The sequence below is a fragment of the Cannabis sativa genome, chromosome 1, assembly GCF_029168945.1.
Source record: "Cannabis sativa cultivar Pink pepper isolate KNU-18-1 chromosome 1, ASM2916894v1, whole genome shotgun sequence".
Taxonomy (NCBI): Eukaryota; Viridiplantae; Streptophyta; class Magnoliopsida; order Rosales; family Cannabaceae; genus Cannabis; species Cannabis sativa.
The window spans coordinates 30,342,189-30,363,749 of record NC_083601.1 but is presented as its reverse complement, the minus strand read 5'-3'; the positions used below and the strand labels follow the sequence as shown (position 1 = coordinate 30,363,749).

Below are 21,561 nucleotides of genomic sequence, written 5' to 3'. Positions count from 1 at the left end.
ATCTAAAAATTTTCAAATACATCACAAATATTAAAATATTACATATTATCAATATAAACCAAAAAATTATTAAAATATATATATAAAAAAAACACCAGCCGCATCTATATATATGTATATCTAAGGGATTATTTCATTTACACAATAACAAAAACAAATACAAATACAAATATTATCTCAAAAAATACCAATTTCAAAATATTCACCCATATATATTAAAAAGAAAAAAACAACAACTACAATCACATATAACATTTTACAAATCAAAATAAATACAACTAAATAGCTACAAAGATTAAAACAAAAAAATTATATAAACACAAATACATATATAAAAATTTATGCTATTAAAAAAAATAATGAGATATTACCTCACAAACGCCACCGGTGGTGGGCCGACGCTACAGGCGGAGGAGAGCCGGAGCCTGGGCGGTCAGACGACGTCGGGGACCGAGCGGTGCTGGGTGGGAGGATCGGAAATGGGGTTTTTGGAGGGGGAGAGGCGGAGTGATCTGAAATGGGATGAATGAGAATGAAATGAAATGGGTTTTCCTCTGCATTTTTTTATACCAAAACTGTCCCTAACGACATCCCCCAACGACTATGTCGTTGGTGGCAGTCTGCCACCAACGACATAGTCGTTGGGGGATGTCGTTGGGGACAGTTTTGAGAGGAAATTTGCCGCCCAAATCAACGAATCCTTTTCAAAAACCACACACACATTCCCAACGACAATGTTGTTATTGAAGATTTTTTCAATAATGACATTGTCGTTATTGAAAAAGAATGTCGTTATTAATTAATTATTCTTTTTTTTTTTAAAAAAAAAAAAAGCTGAATAGCTTTCCCAACGATAGGCAAATGTCGTTATTGATACTCTCATTTTTAATGAGGACTTTTAGGCGTTGGTATTAAATAAAAAAATAAGCTAATTAAAGGCCTGTTCGGTAACCTTTTTGTTTTTTATTTTTTTAAATTTCCCTTAACAAAATTTTGTAATTTGTTCACGGTTTTTGATTAATTAATCAAAAAATTGATTATATAATTGTTACCGAACAATGCCTAAGATTTTTGCCCCCTAAACTTTAACATATACCAAATCATGTCCCCTGAATTTTTCTGGCCTTTAAAAAATTCCCCCTGAACTATTAAAATTGTTAGATTTAAGGACTTTTTTCCAATTTCATTTAATTTTACTATTTTAGTGATTGTTTATGTACTAAACCATGCTTACCAAGCTTTGATATCTACCAAATCATGCCCCTCGAACTTTGATATGTACTAAATCATGCTCCCTAAACTTCCATCTATGTTAGACATTTTCTTTACTAAAATTGGACAAAAGTCCTTAAATTCAACAATCTCAATAGTTCAGGGGGTATCTTTAACGACCTTAAAAGTTTAGGGGGCATAATTTAATACATATCAAAGTTCGGGGGGCAAAAATTCTAATTAGCCTAAATAATAATAACACTCTAACTTTTCTAGCAATTTTTTTTTATATTAATAATTTTTTAAGAAATCAATTTAAAATAATTGGATAAATTTTCAATTTTTAATAAAAAATAATATAACTTTTCAATCATCCAAATAATAATAATAATTAATAATATGTTTAATAGTATTAAAAAAAGTATTTTACTTTTTAATAAATCAAATTACATTGTGTAATTATTTATTATTATTAGTAATTAGACAATGTAATTATAATATTATTATAGGGTGATTTTACAATGCACCCTTTAAAAGGGATGTACTGATGCACCCTTAACTCGTTTCGGCATCCAGAAGAATTTTTAGTCTAATTTTTTTTTCATATTCATATTCATGTACGTTATAGCTATTTAAGATATCCTACAAAATTTTAAAAAATTCGAAATAATTTACAATATAGAAAACAATGTTCAAACAGTCTTGTTTACACGCGTATAAAATAAAATAGTCACGCGTGCAACACACTGTTTGAACATAGTTTTGAGCATGTTAAACTTTTTCAAATTTATTAAAATTTTGCAGGATGTCTTAAATAACTATAACCTACATGACCATGAGAAAAAATTTGACTAAAAAATTATTTCAGATGCTAAAATAGGTAGGGGTGCATCAATATATTCATTTTAAGGGGTTGCATTGTAGAATTTTCCTATTATTATATATTACAATAATTTGTTTAAAGTTAATTATTATTAGAAAATTCTATGATGTACCCCTTATAGAAGGGATACACTGATACATCTCTATCTGTTTTAGTATTCGAAATAATTTTTTAGTCAATTTTTTTTCATGATCATGTAAATTATATTTATTTAAGACATCCTGCAAAATTTTAAAAAATTCGAAAAAGTTTAACACGCTGAAAATTGCGTTCAAGCAGTGTGTTACACGCGTGACTATTTTATTTTATACGCGTGTAAAATAGACTATTTGAACATTATTTTTTATATTGTAAATTATTCCGAATTTCTTAAAATTTTGTATGATATCTTAAATAGCTATAATGTATATGAATATGAAAAAAAAAAATAGATTAAAATTTTTTTTTAGATATCAAAACAAGTAGAGGGTACAGTATATTCTGTGACAGTCAGTAGTCCCGTGATCCGTAAGGGGAAATACCGGGTAAGCTGTGCAATCCCACACCGCTTGGGGAAGGTCAAGTGGGATAATTCTGAGACTGTGTAGGTATAGGACTACATAGTTGAAGAGAGCTTAAATGGATTGATTGGTACTACCTATATCAACAAGGTGCATCTTGTTTTTTGGTAGCCCATCTCCAAAGAACTCCACAGTTAAGCGTGCTTGGCCTGGAGCAATTTCAAGGATGGGTGACCTCCTGGGAAGTTTTTCCAGGATGTGTGTGAGTGAGGACAAAGCACGCTGAAAACACTCGTGTTGGTCTGTAGGGTCAGTCATCAATCCAGGAAGCAGCCAGAGTGGCGTACTCGTGTATAAGAGCCATTAGTCCGTGGGTGTAAGGGCCTAATGGAGGCTTGAAGCGGGGACGTTAAAAATGGTATCAGAGCCTTGACCCAGCCGGAAGTGTGGTCGACGAGGACGTCGGACCCCGTAAGGGGGGGTGATTGTGACGATCGGTAGTCCGTGATCCGTAAGGAAATGCGGGTAAGCTGTGCAATCCCACACCGCTTGGGGAAGGTCAAGTGGGATAATTCTGAGACTGTGTAGGTATGGGACTACATAGTTGAAGAGAGCTTAAATGGATTGATTGGTACTACCTATATCAACAAGGTGCATCTTGTTTTTTGGTAGCCCATCTCCAAAGAACTCCACAGTTAAGCGTGCTTGGCCTGGAGCAATTTCAAGGATGGGTGACCTCCTGGAAAGTTTTTCCAGGATGTGTGTGAGTGAGGACAAAGCACTGAAAACACTCGTGTTGGTCTGTAGGGTCAGTCATCAATCCAGGAAGCAGCCAGAGTGGCGTACTCGTGTATAAGAGCCATTAGTCCGTGGGTGTAAGGGCCTAATGGAGGCTTGAAGCGGGGACGTTACATATTCCTTTTAAGGGGGTGTACTGTAAATTCACTCGTTATTATTTATTATATTGATAAATAATGATTTTTTTATTATTATATGAAAAAATTATGATAGCTGTACGAAAAGCCATTATATTATCTAGTTATAACTAAAAGAAATTGAAAAAAAAAAATATATATTTGGGAGCGTAAGGCCAACTCCAATGAAAGTTGCCCATATAGTGGTCATATGTATTATGCGGCATATGAGAGAGAAGAAAAAGATGATAAAATGTTTCCAAAATGAGCACAGTGCTCTTTCAAATTTTAATAATTGGCTAAATATATTAGGTGGGGAACAATTGAAACAATTATTTTTGTTGATGCCATTGCTGGCAAAGTGGTTCTCTGTCGACAATATCTATCTATAAATATAATTAAACAGCTTTAGGAAAAGCCAAAAACACAAACTATAAGATATAGTAAGTACAGTGCCACAACGCATTGAAGCACCAAAAGAACACAGAAAGCTCCTGCCTGCCTACCCCAAATTTTATAGTATCTTCCCTCTTTGGTATAATCTTCGATGATTTGATTTTATTGCCTATATAGTGTATTATATATAATGATTTATATATATATATGTGTATGTATTTTATTTCAGGGGATCGATGGAAAGAGAATATATTATGGAGTTGTTAAAGGGAATTGTGGCTCCAGTATTGGTATTGGGGATGGGGTTGGTGGTGTCATGGGGGTACAAGGCAGTAATATCAGTAGTGAGACCACCGCCACCCAAAATATGTGGGTCGTTAGAGGGACCACCGATTACTGCTCCAAGAGTTAAGCTAAGGGATGGAAGGTATTTGGCTTACGAGGAATTTGGAGTCCCTAAACAACAAGCCAACTATAACATCATATTCATTCATGGCTTCTCTTCCTCCAGACATGGACCATCAATTCTTTCCACTGATCTTTCTCCTCCGGTATATAATGCTTTTTCATGTTTAAATTAGCTTCTCATTTAGCCAACAAAATAAGGTTGAATATGTATATATAATAATCATGTATAGTTGTATATATTAGTGTTTTTTATGAAGAAAAAGTTGGCACTATATAGCTCCAACCCTCTAACTTCTCCATTGATTTTCTTGTCACATACCTAAAAGAAATGCTGAAAAGTATAGTGTTTAGCACCATTAAATGTGTCATATCACCATTGATGTGATAATTTTTATGAAATATGATAACCGTTCGTGGGAAATCATTACTTAACCCTATACATACATAGTTTGGTACTAATTAAGGATTTATGTTTCAAAGCAGGTTCTATTATTTTTAAGTTTAATTGATGGTATTGATAAATTTTTCCAATACTCGAGTTTTATATTCTCTTAATCTAAGGTATACAAACACTCTAAGTACAAGGCTAAAACATAGTAAAGAGAAGAACAAAATAAATTAGAGAACGTGGGTGGGTGGGGGGTAGATGTGTTGATAATTGTACTTGTGGTACGTAGTGCAATTTTATGCATGTTAAGCATTAATTTTACAGAAATGATGTCAGAATTACAAAAGTGCAATAATTATTTGTGCAAGGGAAATAACATTGTATATATATTTTAAATTTAGTGGCGTGTTTATAATGCATGTGTTCAGGATATTATTGAAGAACTAGGTGTTCACATAGTGGGATTTGACAAACCAGGGTATGGAGAAAGTGACCCAGATCCTAACCAAACAGTGAAGAGTTTGGCTTTGGATATAGAAGAGCTTGCTGACCATTTGGGACTTGGATCCAAATTCTATGTGCTTGGAAATTCCATGGGTGGCCAAGCTGTTTGGGGTTGCCTCAAGTACATCCCTAATAGGTAACAAAAAAATTAGAGTAAATAACATTTTATACTCTTTATTTTGCAAAATTATTGATTGGACTTTTTGTTTTATAAAATGTTAAATTAGACTTTTTGTTTTATAAAATGTTAAATTAGACTTTTTTTTTTTTTTGTTAAAATTGAACTTAATAATAATACAATATATAGAAGAGCTATGACAAAAGTGGTTATGTTTTCTACTTTTGTTCGTACTAAAAATTGTGAGCAAGTTAATTATATTAAAAATAAAGTTAAAACTTATAAATTTAAGATCTTATTTATATTATTTTAAAAAATACATGGTTATTTAATAAAATAAAAAGTCCATCATTAACTTATATAACATATAAAAAATATAGGGTTCAAAATAATATTAACGCATACATACCCAAATTATATACATATTTATATATTTTGTATGAATATAGACTTGCAGGAGCAGGACTAATTGCCCCTGTTATAAACTATCGATGGCCATCATTCCCTGCTAAGTTATGGAAAGAGTGCTATTCAAGACAGCCAAAAGAAGATCAATGGGCACTAAGAGTTGCTTACTACATCCCATGGCTAACCTATTGGTGGAACACTCAAACTTGGTTCCCTTCTTCCACAGTTATAAGTGGAAATCCTATCAATATCTCTGCTCAAGATCACCAAATCTTGAACAACTCACTCTCAAAAATGACTCCAGAAAAGGAAAAGCACAAGGTAATTAGTTAATTATTATTATATAATCTCCTAAACTAATAAACTTTACTAAACATTTTGTTGTTTTTTACAGCAACAAGTGGCACAACAAGGACAATTCGAGTCGTTTCATCGAGCAATGATGGTTGGATTTGGGAAGTGGGAGTTCGATCCAATGGATTTGAAGAACCCTTTTCCCAACAATGAAGGAAGAGTCCATCTATGGCAAGGAGAGGAAGATAAGCTTGTCCCATTGGAGCTTCAACGTTACATTGTTGATAAGCTTCCATGGATTCACTACCATGAGTTGCCTGGTGCTGGTCATTTTTTTATAAATGCTCATGGAATGGGTCAAGCTATCTTAAACCAATTCTTAATTCACAACTAGATTATAATGCTCACTTTAGTATTATTCTATAATTATTATGAGAGGAGGGAATTAATTAATGGACTGAAAATAGTTTTTATTAAGTACCCAATGTGTTATTTTTGTTGTGAGTTTTCTTGTGACATGCTTAGAGCATCTTCAATATAATAAGTATGGTGAATATGTATATATTTTTGGAAATTATTCCATATATACTCTTTTTTTTAATTTTTTTTTTTTTAAATTTACTGTTTGGGTTTCTAAAGTGATTGTAGCGCTAGTTGCAATAGGAGTTTCTATACGATTTTTTGTTGCAATTTAAGTTGCAGTGCTAATTGCAATAGGAATTTCTATATAGAATTCCGTAAAAATACCAAACAAACTATTTTGAAATGTAAACATGAAAAAGCTCCTATATTTTTTTAGCTCATATTTATAAAATTTAATTTTAACGGTGGTGTATGATTTGGACTAACCAAATTTAGCACAGAATGTAACATGGATCAAATTTTACACTATAATATAATAAGTATCACTTTTTTATTTACTCTTTTTGTCACTCATTAATATAATTAATAGTTTTTTAATACTTTTATTGACATATTTAATATATTTTTAATCAAGGTTTAATTTTTTAATTGATTGATTTATTTACAAATTTCTATTAAAATAAAATTTATTTTACTTTTAGTGGATTGGAGCATAATTGTAAAATTTAGGCCAAATATAATATTTATTTATTTTTAAGTTAAATTTAAAACAAAATTTACATTATCATTAGAGATGGTCTTAGGAGGTAAATAATTTCTTTTTTGTAAAAATGACTTATTAATTAATTCAAAAATATATTTCTATAAGAGAAAAGTATTAATTTTTTGGGAACATGTGAGAATAAAAAATAATTTGTTGGGAATACAATGAAAAAGAGGTGGGAAATTTGACAATTTATTCTTAAAGTGGGTTTAGGTACTCTTAATATATCACTTTACAAAATATTCTCTAAATACACTTTAATTTTACTTAATCCCAAAATACCCCTCCCATTCAAATTCACCAAATTCTCACACTCTCTCCATCTGAATCTCTCTTCCTCCCTCTCACTCACCACAACAACATCCATCACCATTAACCACCACATCCACCACCATCCACAACATCCAAATACAATCGAACTGCCCCTATCTACCCCTCTTTTAGCTTTCTTCATTTCAAACCCATGAGCCGTCTCAAATCCCACTCAGCACTAAAACCCTGCACCCTAAAATTTTAAAAGGGCTTGGTATTTTAGCGAGAGAGTCCACGTACATTGGAAGACCCGAGAATCTAAAAGCTCAATCAAAAGTTTAAGAGAATTTTTTTGATTTTATGTTAAAGTTGTGTGTTTAGGTTTGATTTCTGAGTTTTTTTGAGTTTATTTTACAATTTATCGATGTTTCTCAACATATTAGCGACGTCTATTGATATCATCAACCTTAGGTTAGGAAACCGAGCATAGTTAGCTATGTTTCTCAACATATTAGTGACTTTTGTCAATACCATTAACTTTAGGCTAAGAAGTTGTTATAGTTAGCGATGTTAGTCGACATAGTTTGCAACATCTCATGATATTAGCTATGATTGAATTGGAAGTTGAAACTCTTAGCGACATGTAGCAATATGTTGTCGACATCATTTACAAATTTGATGTTATTTTGGTTGTTTGCTCTGCCTTGTTGTAGTTAGCGACATGTGATGACACGTTTGTCGACATGTTGTGACATATGCCTTGGGGATTTTTTTTTTACAATTATGTGTATGTTTTAGCAATTACTATCGATATATATGTGGCGATTTTGTTCGTGATATGTTGCAATTTATTTTGCGACGTTTAGCAACACGTTTTTATGTGTTTTAATATGTTCTTTTTTTTTTGTCTTAAAGTTTACAGATGGCTCCTGAACACTATTTCTAAAACTATCGACACATATCACAAACAGTGTTGATAGACATTGCAAAAATTGTAAGTGGAAAGCAAATATTTTCAATTATCAAAAAAGTCATCCCTAACCTCCAGCACACACCAATGTTAACTAGATATCGATAATGGCATCGCTAACATCGCTAAAACTAAAAAAAAAAATAGAATACACAGAATCCGACCCGTTTGAGTTCCAAGAACGAAACAATAAAAATTAAAAGAATAATGTGTAGATCTATTCATATCAACCTAAATACAACTAAATATAACTAAATCTAACAATAATTACTAAATAAATTACATACCCATTATTTTTTTCAAGATTTATGTTGGTAAGGGAGTTTGGCTTGCACACTTAGTTGTCAAGCTAAGTTGATGGACTCCAGCAAAGGGTGTGTATGTGTGTGTGTGTGTCTTTCTAGTGTGAGTGAAGAGAAGAAAGAATAAGGTTTAGCTTTATTATTGAGGGTATAATTGGAATTGAAAATTGTAAGTAGCATACTTAATGTAAGGGAAATTTTATTTACACTCCAAAATTTTTTAAGTACACCCCATTTTAATAATTTTTATTTTATATAAAATTTATATCTTTAATTTTACTAAGTATTTTTAACTTTTTTCTTTCAATTTATATTCTTAAAAAATTATACATATCAAACAAAATTAAATTACATTTTAAAAATTATGACAAAAAAATTAAAATAAAAAATTATATAAAATTTGCTTAGAAAAAAATTAAAAAATATATATATACATGAGTTAGAGAAATTATAAAAATAAAATCAAAATAAGTATTGAAATTAACATAAAATAATGTGAGGAAAAAATTTTAAAAAAAAATATTAAGAGTTTTTTTTTAAAATTATTTATGTTTATATTTTTTTAATAATGGGGTGTATTTACAATTTTATAAGGTGCAAATATAACTCTCCAATATTTAAAGGGGTGGAATATTATGAGACCATCCAACACATTTAAGCATGGTTTCTAAAATTTTCCAAAGAGAAATAATAAAAGGGAAATTTGATTTTTTATGCTTACATATATTTAAATATTTTCCCTAAACTCATAATATTTGATATTTGTGGGATATGACATATTTTATCATATCCCTAAAATAACCCCCCATTTACATCACCCCTCTCTCTTCTTCTCTCTTTTATTTCACTACACTGTTAAGCCATCAGGCCCACCATCGGGCCATATCAAATTCTTTTTTTTTACACAGGCATCGGGACCCATCGGGTCTTTGTCTTCCTCCATTTTTCTATGATACCATCAGACCGGTGTCGGGCATGCATCGGGCCCGACGAAATCAAACCCCAAACCCAGATTTTTCCCAAATCACATCTAACGAAAATAAAAAAGATCCGAAAAGGGTTCGGTCCGTGGGGTGGTGGGTTCATCGGTGGTCGAGTGGGAATAGTCCGTGGGTGGTGGGAATTCGAGAGAGAGAGAGAGAGAGAGAGAGAGAGAGAGAGAGAGAGAGAGAGAGAGAGAGAGAGAGAGAGAGAGAGAGAAAGGGGAGGAAGAGAGAGAGAGAGAGTCATCTTAGAATGAGGGGGTAAAATTAGGTTTTAGTTAAAATAATCTCATTTTATAAATTTTGTATAGTTTTAAATTATGAGACCAATTTTAATTCCAATTATGCATATAATTTTAAATTTCCCTAATAAAATGTACTATTGGTGTCTAACACTCAAAGTGGGCCCTGAAATTTAGTGGGCTATAGGAAAAACAAATATCTTTGGATCCTTATTTAGAGTAAAATGTGGTATTTTTCAAAATTAGCAAAAAATGTGTAATTTTAAGAGGGAGAATTTTTTTTGGGGTCGAGAAAATTACACTCTACCCTTTTTATATTGTCCTCTTTTATTTTTATCATGTTTTTTAAAGTCTATCATTTTTACCTCTTTTTTTAAACATTGTACAAATTTTGCCCCTGTCACTTCATGATATTCTCCATGTGACTCTCTTATGTCAGGGTATTTTGGGTACAATACATATAAAAAGAGGTATATTTCAAATAAATATAAAATTAGAGGTAAATTTGATTAATTGATTAATAAAAGAGACATTTTTTAACTTACCCCTTTTGGGTCCGTAGGCTAGGTGGGCTCTAGGCACAGGCCTCAGGGTCGGGCCCGCTAACACCCTCATACGTGTCAATTTTGCTATTGGTACAATTAAGTATCAGGTCTCATATAATTTAATGTAATAACTTTTAAAAAATATCACTAACCAATTGTAAGGTGATATGTCTAGAAGGTGTTAGGTATGCTGATAGCGTCCAATAACAATATTAAATAAAAAAAATTATATTAATTTACAATACTACTATTTTTTTAATAAAAAGATAGAAATTAATCGATTTAAATGAGATGACATGAAAAGGAATATCATTCCCTCAAAATAGGTGGTAAGAAATAAAATGAGATACTCTAGTTAAACTATGTGGAACTCATTAATTGTAATTTAAACTAAAGACATTTTAAGTTGAGATTTTAACAATATCGTATAATCCTCAACCGACACACTAAAATAAAAGGACATACGACCTTCTTCGCCTCTAGATAATCGGTGTCGAAGTGCTTGTAGTTGTAACACCAAAAGATTATCCATCTCGACAATCATCCTTTGTGGCGACCACCTTAATTTTAATCCAACTCAAAATTTTCTTAAACAACTTACAACTTTTGATCTAACAATTTCATACGAGCATCAACTAATTGTCCAAGAAGAAATCCTTGATAACGAAAGCAAAATTGTACTTCTTTAATTTAACACTACTTTGTTAATTGCCAATAGAAAAGTCAATTTTAGACTTTTTAAACTTCAAATATTACTGGACAAAAATATTTAAATTATCTTAATATACGAGTCAATGTTTACATATTTTTATTTTTTCATTTCTTAATTAAAAAATGAAAATAGGTACAAGTAAATACTTGGGGAGGAAATTAGACTCTATACTATTTTTATATTGTATTATTTATATTTATTCTCTTTTTTAAAGTCTATTACATTTACTTTTTTTTTTAAGCTTTTACTAATTTTGTCACTGTCACTTCAAGATACTCTCCGTGTGACTCCTTATGTCAAGAAATTTTAGGTACAATACATATAAAAAGAGATATGTTTCAATTAAAAAAAAAATTAGAAGTAAATTTGGTTAATTGATTAATAAAAGAGGCATTTTTTGACTTAGTTCCTCATAGTGGCGGATCCAGCCCTCGTTAATATGATTTTTTTTTCTTAAAAGAACAATATTAAAATATATATATATAAATTAATATTTTTTCCCCCAAACTTTGACACATACTAAATTATGTTCCCTGAATTTTTTTTGCCGTTAAAAATTCTCCTGAACTATTGAGATTGTTAAATTTAAGGACTTTTGTCTAATTTCATTCAATTTTACTGTTTCAGTGATGGTTTATGTACTTAAACATGCTCCCCAGACTTTGATATCTACCAAATCATGTCCCTCAAATTTTGATATGTACTAAGTCATGCCCCGTAAACTTTCATTCATGTTAAATTTTTTTTACTAAAATTAGACAAAAATCCTTAAATTTAATAATCTTAATAGTTCAGGGGAATTTTAACGGCCAAAAAAGTTCAGGGAGCATGATTTAGTACTTGTCAAAGTTCGGGGAAAAAAATTACTAATTGGCTTAAATTTTATTAAAATAAATATAGAATATATGAGAAGAAAAATATATAAATTTTATGATAGGAACGAAAAAAAAATATAAAGACAAAAAAAAAGTTTATAAAAGGTATAGTAATATTTTTAATAAAATTTAATATACAAAAGTTGGAGTGGAATCATGTGGCTGCATGTACCTCCGGCCAGTTCCTCTGCCACCCTGGGCCAATTTCATCCATAGTTAGCCTAGCATTGAGTTTTGTTCTAGAATTCTGTGCATATTAAAAATTGTATTTTAAAAAAATAAAAAATAAAAATCATTTGAGCCACAACTAACTTATTTTCAAACCAACTTTATGTTGAATTTAGTTTAACGTAGAAGAATTAACAACCACAAATATTTATGTAGTCATTCCGGCCCTTTGACCTTGGGTAGTACTATAGTAGGCATTAAAATTATGAAAAATAAAAATTAAAGTCAAAACCTAAAATCAAATGAAAAAAAGGTTGTGAAAGCATGAAAACATAAGCATCTTTCAATAGATATATAGCTCCATCCATTGTCATTGTCGATCTCAAATTAAAATCTAATGGATGCGATATTTAACTAAGATTAAAGACACCAAACCAATGTGCACGCTGTTACATAAGTCTGACCAAATTAATCACTCTTTTCTCCTCCTTTTGGTTTAATACAAGTTTCTTTTATTTTTAGTAGAGTGTAAAAATATATATTTTTTTAATATAATTTTTTTAATAAACTAGTTAAATTAATTATAAAATTTAATTTTGTTTAATTTAAATGCATAACAATCGCAATGAGAAATAAACATATTGCTTTTAAATAGAACGAGATTGAATACCCAAATTAGATCAGCATCTCCAATAGTAATATTTTAGAGAATGTTTAATGTGGTGGAAAGCATAAGTGACAAAATATAAATATGCTATACTATTGGAGATAAAAAAAAATACTATTCTTAAAATTTACATTGATGCTACACAATGACATTAACACTACTATCATTAGAGATACTCTTAATAGCTTACAACTGCAAACTTTTTTATCTACAAAAAGAAAATAATAAAAAAAAATGGATGGGTTTCCAAACTTTCACCAACTTTTTTAGATGGAGTTATAAAAAAATTAAGAAGAGTAATGATATTGATATTGGAGATTGGTACCATATAATTATATAGGTGTGATATATTCTATAAAAGGGTCTGCCACAATTAAGTGTGAAAATATTTCATCAACCAATTACAATTTAAAATTGAGTAACAACATTAATGACTATATAATAATAGTCACCGTAAATAAAACATTGAGTCAATTATAACCAAACAATAACAAGATTAAAAGTCAATTATAATATCACACATATTCTTTTATAATCACTCCTTGTACTACAAATGATGGATGTGAATTATGAAGAGCTCATGAAATCAATTAAAGTCGTTTTTATTCTGCCAATTCGACCACTTTGAAAGTTAATAGTAGGAGTAGGCAGTATCTAATCTAATTTATTATTTTTTTTTTTTTGAAAGAACTACTTGTTCATTAATTAAGAAAGTGGACGGGAATCACTAGGAGAATACCCTCCCCTTGATACAAAACAGCCAAATCGCTAGCAACTCTAGCATTTTTGGCTACACCATCCGCAAAAACATTTAGAGTACGGTTAATAAACTGAAAATTACAAACTACAAACTTTTTAGAAACATTAATAATAGAGAAAAAAAAAAAACATTCGATACCCTCCAATCAGGACTCACTTCTGCAGAACTTAAAGCTTGAACAGCCACTTTCGAGTCAGATAAAATGAGCACCTCTTCCCAACCTGACTCAACTGCCCAATTCAGAGCATGAAGAATGGCTCTTAATTCTCCTTCCAAGGGTGAACTCGCCTGAAGCTTTTGAGACTTTACACACCAGCAGCCAGACGACATATTGACACTAATGGCAGCTAATCTTGCTTCTCCCTTCACCCAGGATGCATCCGTGAAAAGAACCTGGCACACTTGTTTGATTGCAGGAACCAGAATCACATCATTCCTCATGTTGTCGACTGTGTGGTCATACCCGTCAAGGTCCTTCCTAAAAGGAATGTTCTGGAGTTCAAAGAACTTTTTTCCAGCTATAGTCAAAGCCAAGGAGGGACTTACAGGAACATTTTTAATGCAGAAAGCATTTCTCTGGTTCCAAATAGCATCAAAGACACAGCCAATATAGTTGAGAAGAAGACATCTACTTACACCCGAGGCAGATGAAGAGAAAGTGGACACCAACTCTTCCACTATGCATATCAAGTTATCTCCTGAATGATGTTGAGCTCTAATTGACACAATTCCCCCAAACCATATTGCTCTTGCGAAGCTGCAATTAAAAAACAAATGCAGGGGGTTTTCCTCTTCGACTTCACACAGATGGCATGTCTTTTCATTCAAAAAATGTAGTCTGTTCTTTGTGGGGATGGCATCATTCAAAACTCTCCACAGCAGAACCGAAATTCTAGGGTGAATTCCCACCTCCCATATCCATTTCCAAATGTTTTTTACTGGTGCAAATCTCCAAAATTGATCAACACAGTATGCAGCCTTAACAGAAAACATACCTTTTGGAGAGCTCTTCCAATACATCTGGTCTTGGTAAGGGGAGGGCATCCTGGGAACGGTTAAAATTCAGTTTTCCATTTCACTCCCAAAAATTTGCATCACCATCTCTTCATTCCAATTGTTGACTATCGATATATCCGCCAGAGTTTTGATTGTATATCCTCCATTCTTAAGACCATTCATTAGGTCCACAAATTCTTGATACTCTAACCAAGGAATCCATGGTTGATGCCAAAAATCAATTGAGTTTCCCATAGCAGCAACTGAGACCGATCCTCGGAGAATTGTTGTTCTTGTATCCAAAATACATTTCCATTGATAAGAGTCACTACTCTTACTGCTTACATTCAGGAAACTATCATACTTGCAGTATTTGTTAAGCAGACATGAAACCAACGGTTTCTATTCTTTTGTTGCCAAGCTCCAAGCCAACTTTGTTAATAAAGCTTTATTCATATCTTCGCATCTTCTGACACCTAACCCTCCAGAAGCTTTCAGTTGACAAATCTAGTCCCAAGCCTTTAGAGCCAGAAATCTATTCTTTTCAACATTTCCTAGCCACCAATATTTTCTCATGAGAGCATCAAGTTCACGGCCGTTAGACAGAGGAATCTTTGTAGTGGACATTACATAAATTGGCATTGAAGAGGTGACTGATTTGATTATAGTGAGACGCCCAGCATATGAAATTAGCTTCATTTTCCATCCTTCAAGCTTGTTGAACATACTATCCTTCAATCTTTTATAATCTTCTTTTTTCCTTCTTTTGAAAACAAAGGGGTTGCCTAGGTGTCTTAAAGTACCACGAACAAGATCAATGTTGAGAATGCCCAGAATATTATCTTTTAATCCACTGCTCATATTCTTTGAGAAGAGAACACTGGATTTGGGCTTGCTACAGGATTGACCCGACCATTTCTCATAGGTTGAGATGCAATCCATCAGCTTGCTTGCTTCTTTTGTGTTGGCTCTTGAGAAGAGGATAGTGTCATCTGCAAACATAAGGTGAGACACTGGTATTGTTGAGTGAGCAATCTTAATACCATGGATTAAACCTTGAACTTCAGCTTTTGAGATGAGTTTTGATAAGACTTCCTGACAGAGGAGAAACAAGAACGGGGAGAGTGGATCTCCTTGACGGAGTCCTCGTTGAGGAGTCAATTTTTTGAGAGGACATCCATTCAAAAGAACCGCATACGAGACACTTGTCACACAAGCCATCAGGAGATTACGGCTTTTATCACTGAAGCCATTAGCACAAAGGACATTATTCAAAAAACTCCATTCCATTTTATCATAGGCCTTATACATATCAAGTTTTAATGCCATAAGCCCCCCAAGACCTTTCTTACACCGAATCTTGTGGATAATTTCTTGAGTTAGAATCGAGGACTCAGCTATCCATCTTCCCGGTATGAAAGCGGATTGGAAAGGCGAGATCAAATCATTCATAAGAGGTCTTAACCTATTAGACAAAATCTTTGCAATTACTTTGTACGAGAAATTACAAAGACTTATCGGACGAAAATAATCCACACTCAAAGGAAATTCCACCTTGGAGATGAGACAAATAAAGGTACTATTGAGCCTTGGTTCGAGAATCCCATTGGCAAAAAATTCCTTCACTGTAGCACACAAGTTCTCTCTCACTACGTCCTAATATTTCTGATAAAAATATCCCGAGAAACCATCAGGCCCCGGGGCCTTCAAAGGGTGAAGACAGAAAACCACATCCTTAATCTCTTCCTTTGTAGGAACTTTGACAAGATTATCATTGGCAAAACTATCAATTCTATTAGTAAACAGCCCATCGAATTCAACATCCAGACACGGTTGGGAAGAAGTATACAGATTTGAGAAATAAGCATTAATGACACTTGCAATTGTCTTCTTTTCCTTCCAGATTCTACCCTCATTATCCTTGATAGCCCAAATATTGTTTCTTCTTTTCCTGATGACTGTAGCAGCATGAAAAAATCTTGTGTTTCTATCCCCCAGAGAAAGCCAAGTTTCTCTTGACTTTTGTCTCCACATGCTCTCAAGTTTAGACCAACTGAGCAAAATCAGAGATTGAAGATTGGATTCCTCTTCCTTGAGGGCGTCTGAGATGGGTTGACTTTGAATCCATTCCAAGCGCTGCTTTAAATTTTTAATTTCGCCTTCATTAACCTCCTGAATGCTTTTTTTCCATGCTTGAAGAGCATCCTTCGATTTAGCTATATTTCGAATGAACATGGCAGTAGCATTTGTACCATCCATAGACCACACCTTGGATATCTCCTCCTTACACGAAGCTTCCCAGGACCAAGCTTCGAAAAAACAAAATGGGATATAACCCCTAGCAGCAAACAGATGTGTATCAAAGATGATAGGACCGTGATCAGATATGGAGATAGGCAAATTACGGACACCCGCACTTTCATAATGCAAAATCCAATCAGGAGAGCAAAGTGCTCTATCAAGTCTTTCCCGGATAAGACCACCAGTAAATCTCTTATTTTGCCAAGTATATTTGTTTCCAATAAATTGAAGATCAATACATCCCAAATTCATCATGAAGTCCTTCAACCATCTCGTATCATTAGCAGAAACAAGCCGGCCCCCAACTTTCTCTTCTTGACTGCAAATGCAATTTAGATCTCCAATAACAACCCACGGGAGTTGACAGAGAGAGCATTCACTCTCCAAACTCTTCCAAAAAGCCTCCTTGTGACAAGAATAAGGTGTGCCGTAAACCGCAAACAATTTCCAATGCATCTGAGTTTGGAAATCCCAAACTATAGCGTTGAAGAAACCATCATCAAAGTAATTTACCACCAGATTAACATTAATGTTCCACATTAAACATGAACCGCCCGCCAAACCATTAGCACCAACACTAACCACTTTTGAAAATCCCAGCAAACGAGCTAGATCCTCCATTTTATTCTTACTAACTTTAGTCTCCAACAAGAAAATACAATCCACCTTGTACTTCCTAACCCAAGCTACAATAGCTTGGGGTGTCGGGTCTCTCGCGAGGTCCCGACAATTCCACGAAAGGCGCTTCATGGGGCTGGGGGGGCTTGATAAGGGCCGCCTCCTCGCCCATAGAAAGAGATTATGAACTTTCGACTTGAACTTCAACCAATTAGATTGGTTACTGAATGTCAATCTCAAAATTTAATTAAAGATCGATCCAATCCAATTACATTTATATATATTAAAAGACAATTTATATAATAAAAAAATAATATATATTAATTCTATTTTTATTAGAATTTTTTCTGTGTTAAATTTGTAACGTTGATTGTTTAGTATATTTATTTTCATGATATTTTGTTCTATTTTATTACTTAGCAATGTTATTGTTTTAATTATTTCAAATTTTTAGTTGCATTCTACTTATAACGACTATATATTTATAGAGTATTAAATTTAAATAAAGAGTAATATTTAATTTATATTTATTTTTTTTTTTCATATTTTTAGTTAATATTAAAATTTAGGTATTTAGATATCTAATTAAAAAATTGATCAAATCTAATTAATAATTGAATTAAATTGGATTAGATTTTGAGGTAATTGGATTGAATTGGATAATAATTTTTTGAATCCGATTACTAATTAAATTAGATCGAATGAAAAGAAAAATGTTATAATGGATTAGATGATTATTCCTAATTAAAATGTGTTAAGAGTTAAAGTTAAGGGTGTGAATTTTGGCAGATTTAGAAAAAGGGAGGGTGATGAAGTTTCTTTAATCAGCTTTTTTTGAGCTTTTGCTGCTGTCAGCTAGTTCTTGTATGGTTTGGTGATTGGTTGTGAATAAAATTCCTTTTCTTTGCTTTAAAAAAACCTTAAAGTCATCGTACAATTGTCTATTATCAATTTGAAGATTTGTAATCAAAGACTTTTATTTTATTAATAAACAAACATAATAAATAAATGAAATCCACACGAGAATCATACATTTGGATTGGATCACTTATCATTGAAAACTTTTAAGTGATGAAACTTCTTTTCCAATTAATATAATTTTGTTTTAGGTACATATTAATCAGTTTGAAAAAATCAACCAATTACTCAAAAATATTCTATTCTATTCTATAGAATTTAGGAGTTTTTTTTTAATTTTTTAAATATGTACCTTATGATTATTTAAATGTAAATGTTATGAAATATTGTTTATGAATGTCCAACTCAACATATTAATTATCACAATTAATCTTTAGTTGTATTTTTCTTTGTTATATTGATTTAGTTTCTCATTCTTTTAATTATATTTTTGTATAAATAGGAGTTCACCTTAACATTAATAAACAACAGAAAAAATCTCAATCAATTTCTCTTTCTCTTTTTTTTTTCTTATCTATTTTATATTATTCTATATTATTTTATATATTAAAACATAAATAAATTTATGTAAGAATTAATATATATTAACTTTCCAAATTTATATTTTCTCAAAAAAAAAAATCTAAAATTATATATAAAAAAAGATGTTATGTTATTTTTTATGGGTTTTTATTTTTACATTTTAAAATAGTTTGTTTTTGTTATAAAATAATATAAAGTAGATGAGAGGAAAGAAAAAGAAGATGAAGAGAGAAAGAGAAAGTGAATGAGAATTTCTGAGTTGTTTATTCCAATGGGGTGAACCCCTATTTATACAAATACAAGAGTGAGATATTAAGAAACTAAGAAAAATGGAAACTAAGAAAAAGATGAATGTTGATTACAATTAATGGTAATAAATAAAAGATTTGGAGATCCACATAATTATTAATATTTATAACACTCCCCCTTGGATGTCCATAGTAACTGCCTTATTAAAAATCTTGCTGAAAACTTGATCAAAGGAGGAGTGTTATAATTATTAATATTTATAACACTCCCCCTTGGATGTCCATAATAACTGCCTTATTAAAAATCTTGCTGAAAACTTGAGCAAAGGAAAAAAAGTATAGTGTAAACTAACTCCCCCTCATTTAGGCATTTGTGGAGATCTTCTAATCGACGAATTTCGATCTTATCTGCCGTCTTCTCAAATGTTGACGTTGGTAATAACTTTGTGAATAAGTTTACAAGATTGACACTTGATTAAATATGTTGAACACCAATATGTATTTTCTTGAAGCGTATAAAGAAGAATTTCGTGAAATGTGTTCTAACTCTATCTCCTTCAATGTACCATCCTTTTAGTTGAGCGATGCAAGCAATATTATCCATAGAGAATTGCTTGGGTTGATACTTTTTTATTGAGTGCAATCCATATGTTTTCCGAATATGCTATGTCAATGATCTCACTCCCACACATTCTCTACTTGCTTCATAAAATGCAAGTATGTTAACATGATTTATAGTTGCCTCGTTAAAAACCTTGCCAGAAAAACCCAGTGGGACAAAATCTGAGCTAGGAAAAAGAGTACAATGTATATTTCATATTCATAACTATTTGCAAGTTGCCTCATTAAAAACCTTGCTAGGAAAACCCAGTGGGACAAAACCTGAGCTAAGGGAAAAAGAGTGCAACATGAATATGTCTCCCCCTCATGCACGTATGATCCATAATTCTTTTGGTGATAATATATCTCATAAGATTATTGTTATCACTTTTAAAATATCACAATATACAATTTTTGATCATATATTTTCTATAACTCTTCCAGAGTATGTATGGACTTCTAAATTATAGATGAGGGGTTCGTGGAACATTAATCTTTATCCAACTAATTGTATCATTCATGTGTGTACACAACTTTGTTCATACTAAAATTTAAAATTTAAAGTAGATATGAACATAACACATTAATGGTACTATAAATTTTCATTTGTGACAATGATGGTACTCCAAGACCATATATTTGTTCCATCTTGTTGTATGATCTTAATTTCCATATCAAATGATCATATATCTATAATTCTTGATACATATGAAGTACTTCAGGACTTCAATACTAATGAACAAACTTTATATATTAATATTTCTCGAAATACAAAAGAAATAAAAGTTTGTTCTTCAATTAATCAAAAACTCTTCAAGAGTCTATCACAACGTATAATTTACGTATTTATACTGCATAGACAACCATACGTATTTTTCAAACAATAATTTATCTACATGTCTTTATTTCATACAAAGATCTTTGTCATATAGTGCGCGCGACTTAGAATTTATATCACTTAAGACATGTATTAAATTCTTCTAGAATTTTTAGATAAGACTTATTTCAAATTCTCACTATATTAGGAGCTCCAAATAAATAATCTTTTGTTGCAACATTTATGTGACGCTTATAATTCCTCATAAAATATATTCCAGGCTATAATCAAATCATGATTATATTTTCTCAATATTTAAGCCTTACTTCAATCAATCTCATGTCTATGCAAACTTTGTACAACAATTCATTATGTACAAATACATATATGCAAATTTCTCATTAAAAATATTTATTTGCACACCCTACAGGTCTTACTTCACTTTATGTGAGTAAACTTGCCTGGACCGCGTCATAATATTTTGGCCAAAAACAAAATATATGTCGATGATTCTCGACAAATCTAATACCATGATCCTTGCTATCTCATGTTAGTTTATTGCATATGCACACATTCAATATTTATTGTCGACAAAAATTTCAATAAATGATAATTTCCTCCCATATTGACATAACTTATAGAGATCTCTTTAAATTACATATTTTCAAATATGTTTATCATTTATAGGTACCTATTTAGAATCACTTCAGGGATTCAATTATGATCAAATGTGTTATGTCTAACTTCTTTCGAGAGTCTCTTAAAGTACCGTTTTCATCACGGTTATCATTTTAATACTTTATAACATTAAGGTATCTCCATGAGTACCTCTAGATTTAACAACTTCAGGGCAAATCAAATGAATATTTACTAATAATTTCTATATTATATTGTTCATTTACGCTTCAGGCGTT

At 31.6% G+C, this 21,561-nt stretch overlaps 1 protein-coding gene across 1 annotated transcript; it reads left to right on the top strand.

Moving 5' to 3' along the window:
* The first annotated feature begins 3,703 nt into the window (after positions 1-3,703).
* LOC115723426 (uncharacterized) lies at positions 3,704-6,663 on the top strand. Its single transcript, XM_061113121.1, has 5 exons — positions 3,704-4,044; positions 4,135-4,456; positions 5,130-5,341; positions 5,773-6,052; positions 6,126-6,663. The coding sequence occupies exons 2-5, from the start codon at positions 4,142-4,144 to the stop codon at positions 6,417-6,419; spliced, it is 1,101 nt and encodes a 366-aa protein (XP_060969104.1). The 5' UTR covers positions 3,704-4,044; positions 4,135-4,141; the 3' UTR covers positions 6,420-6,663.
* The last annotated feature ends 14,898 nt before the right edge of the window (positions 6,664-21,561 follow it).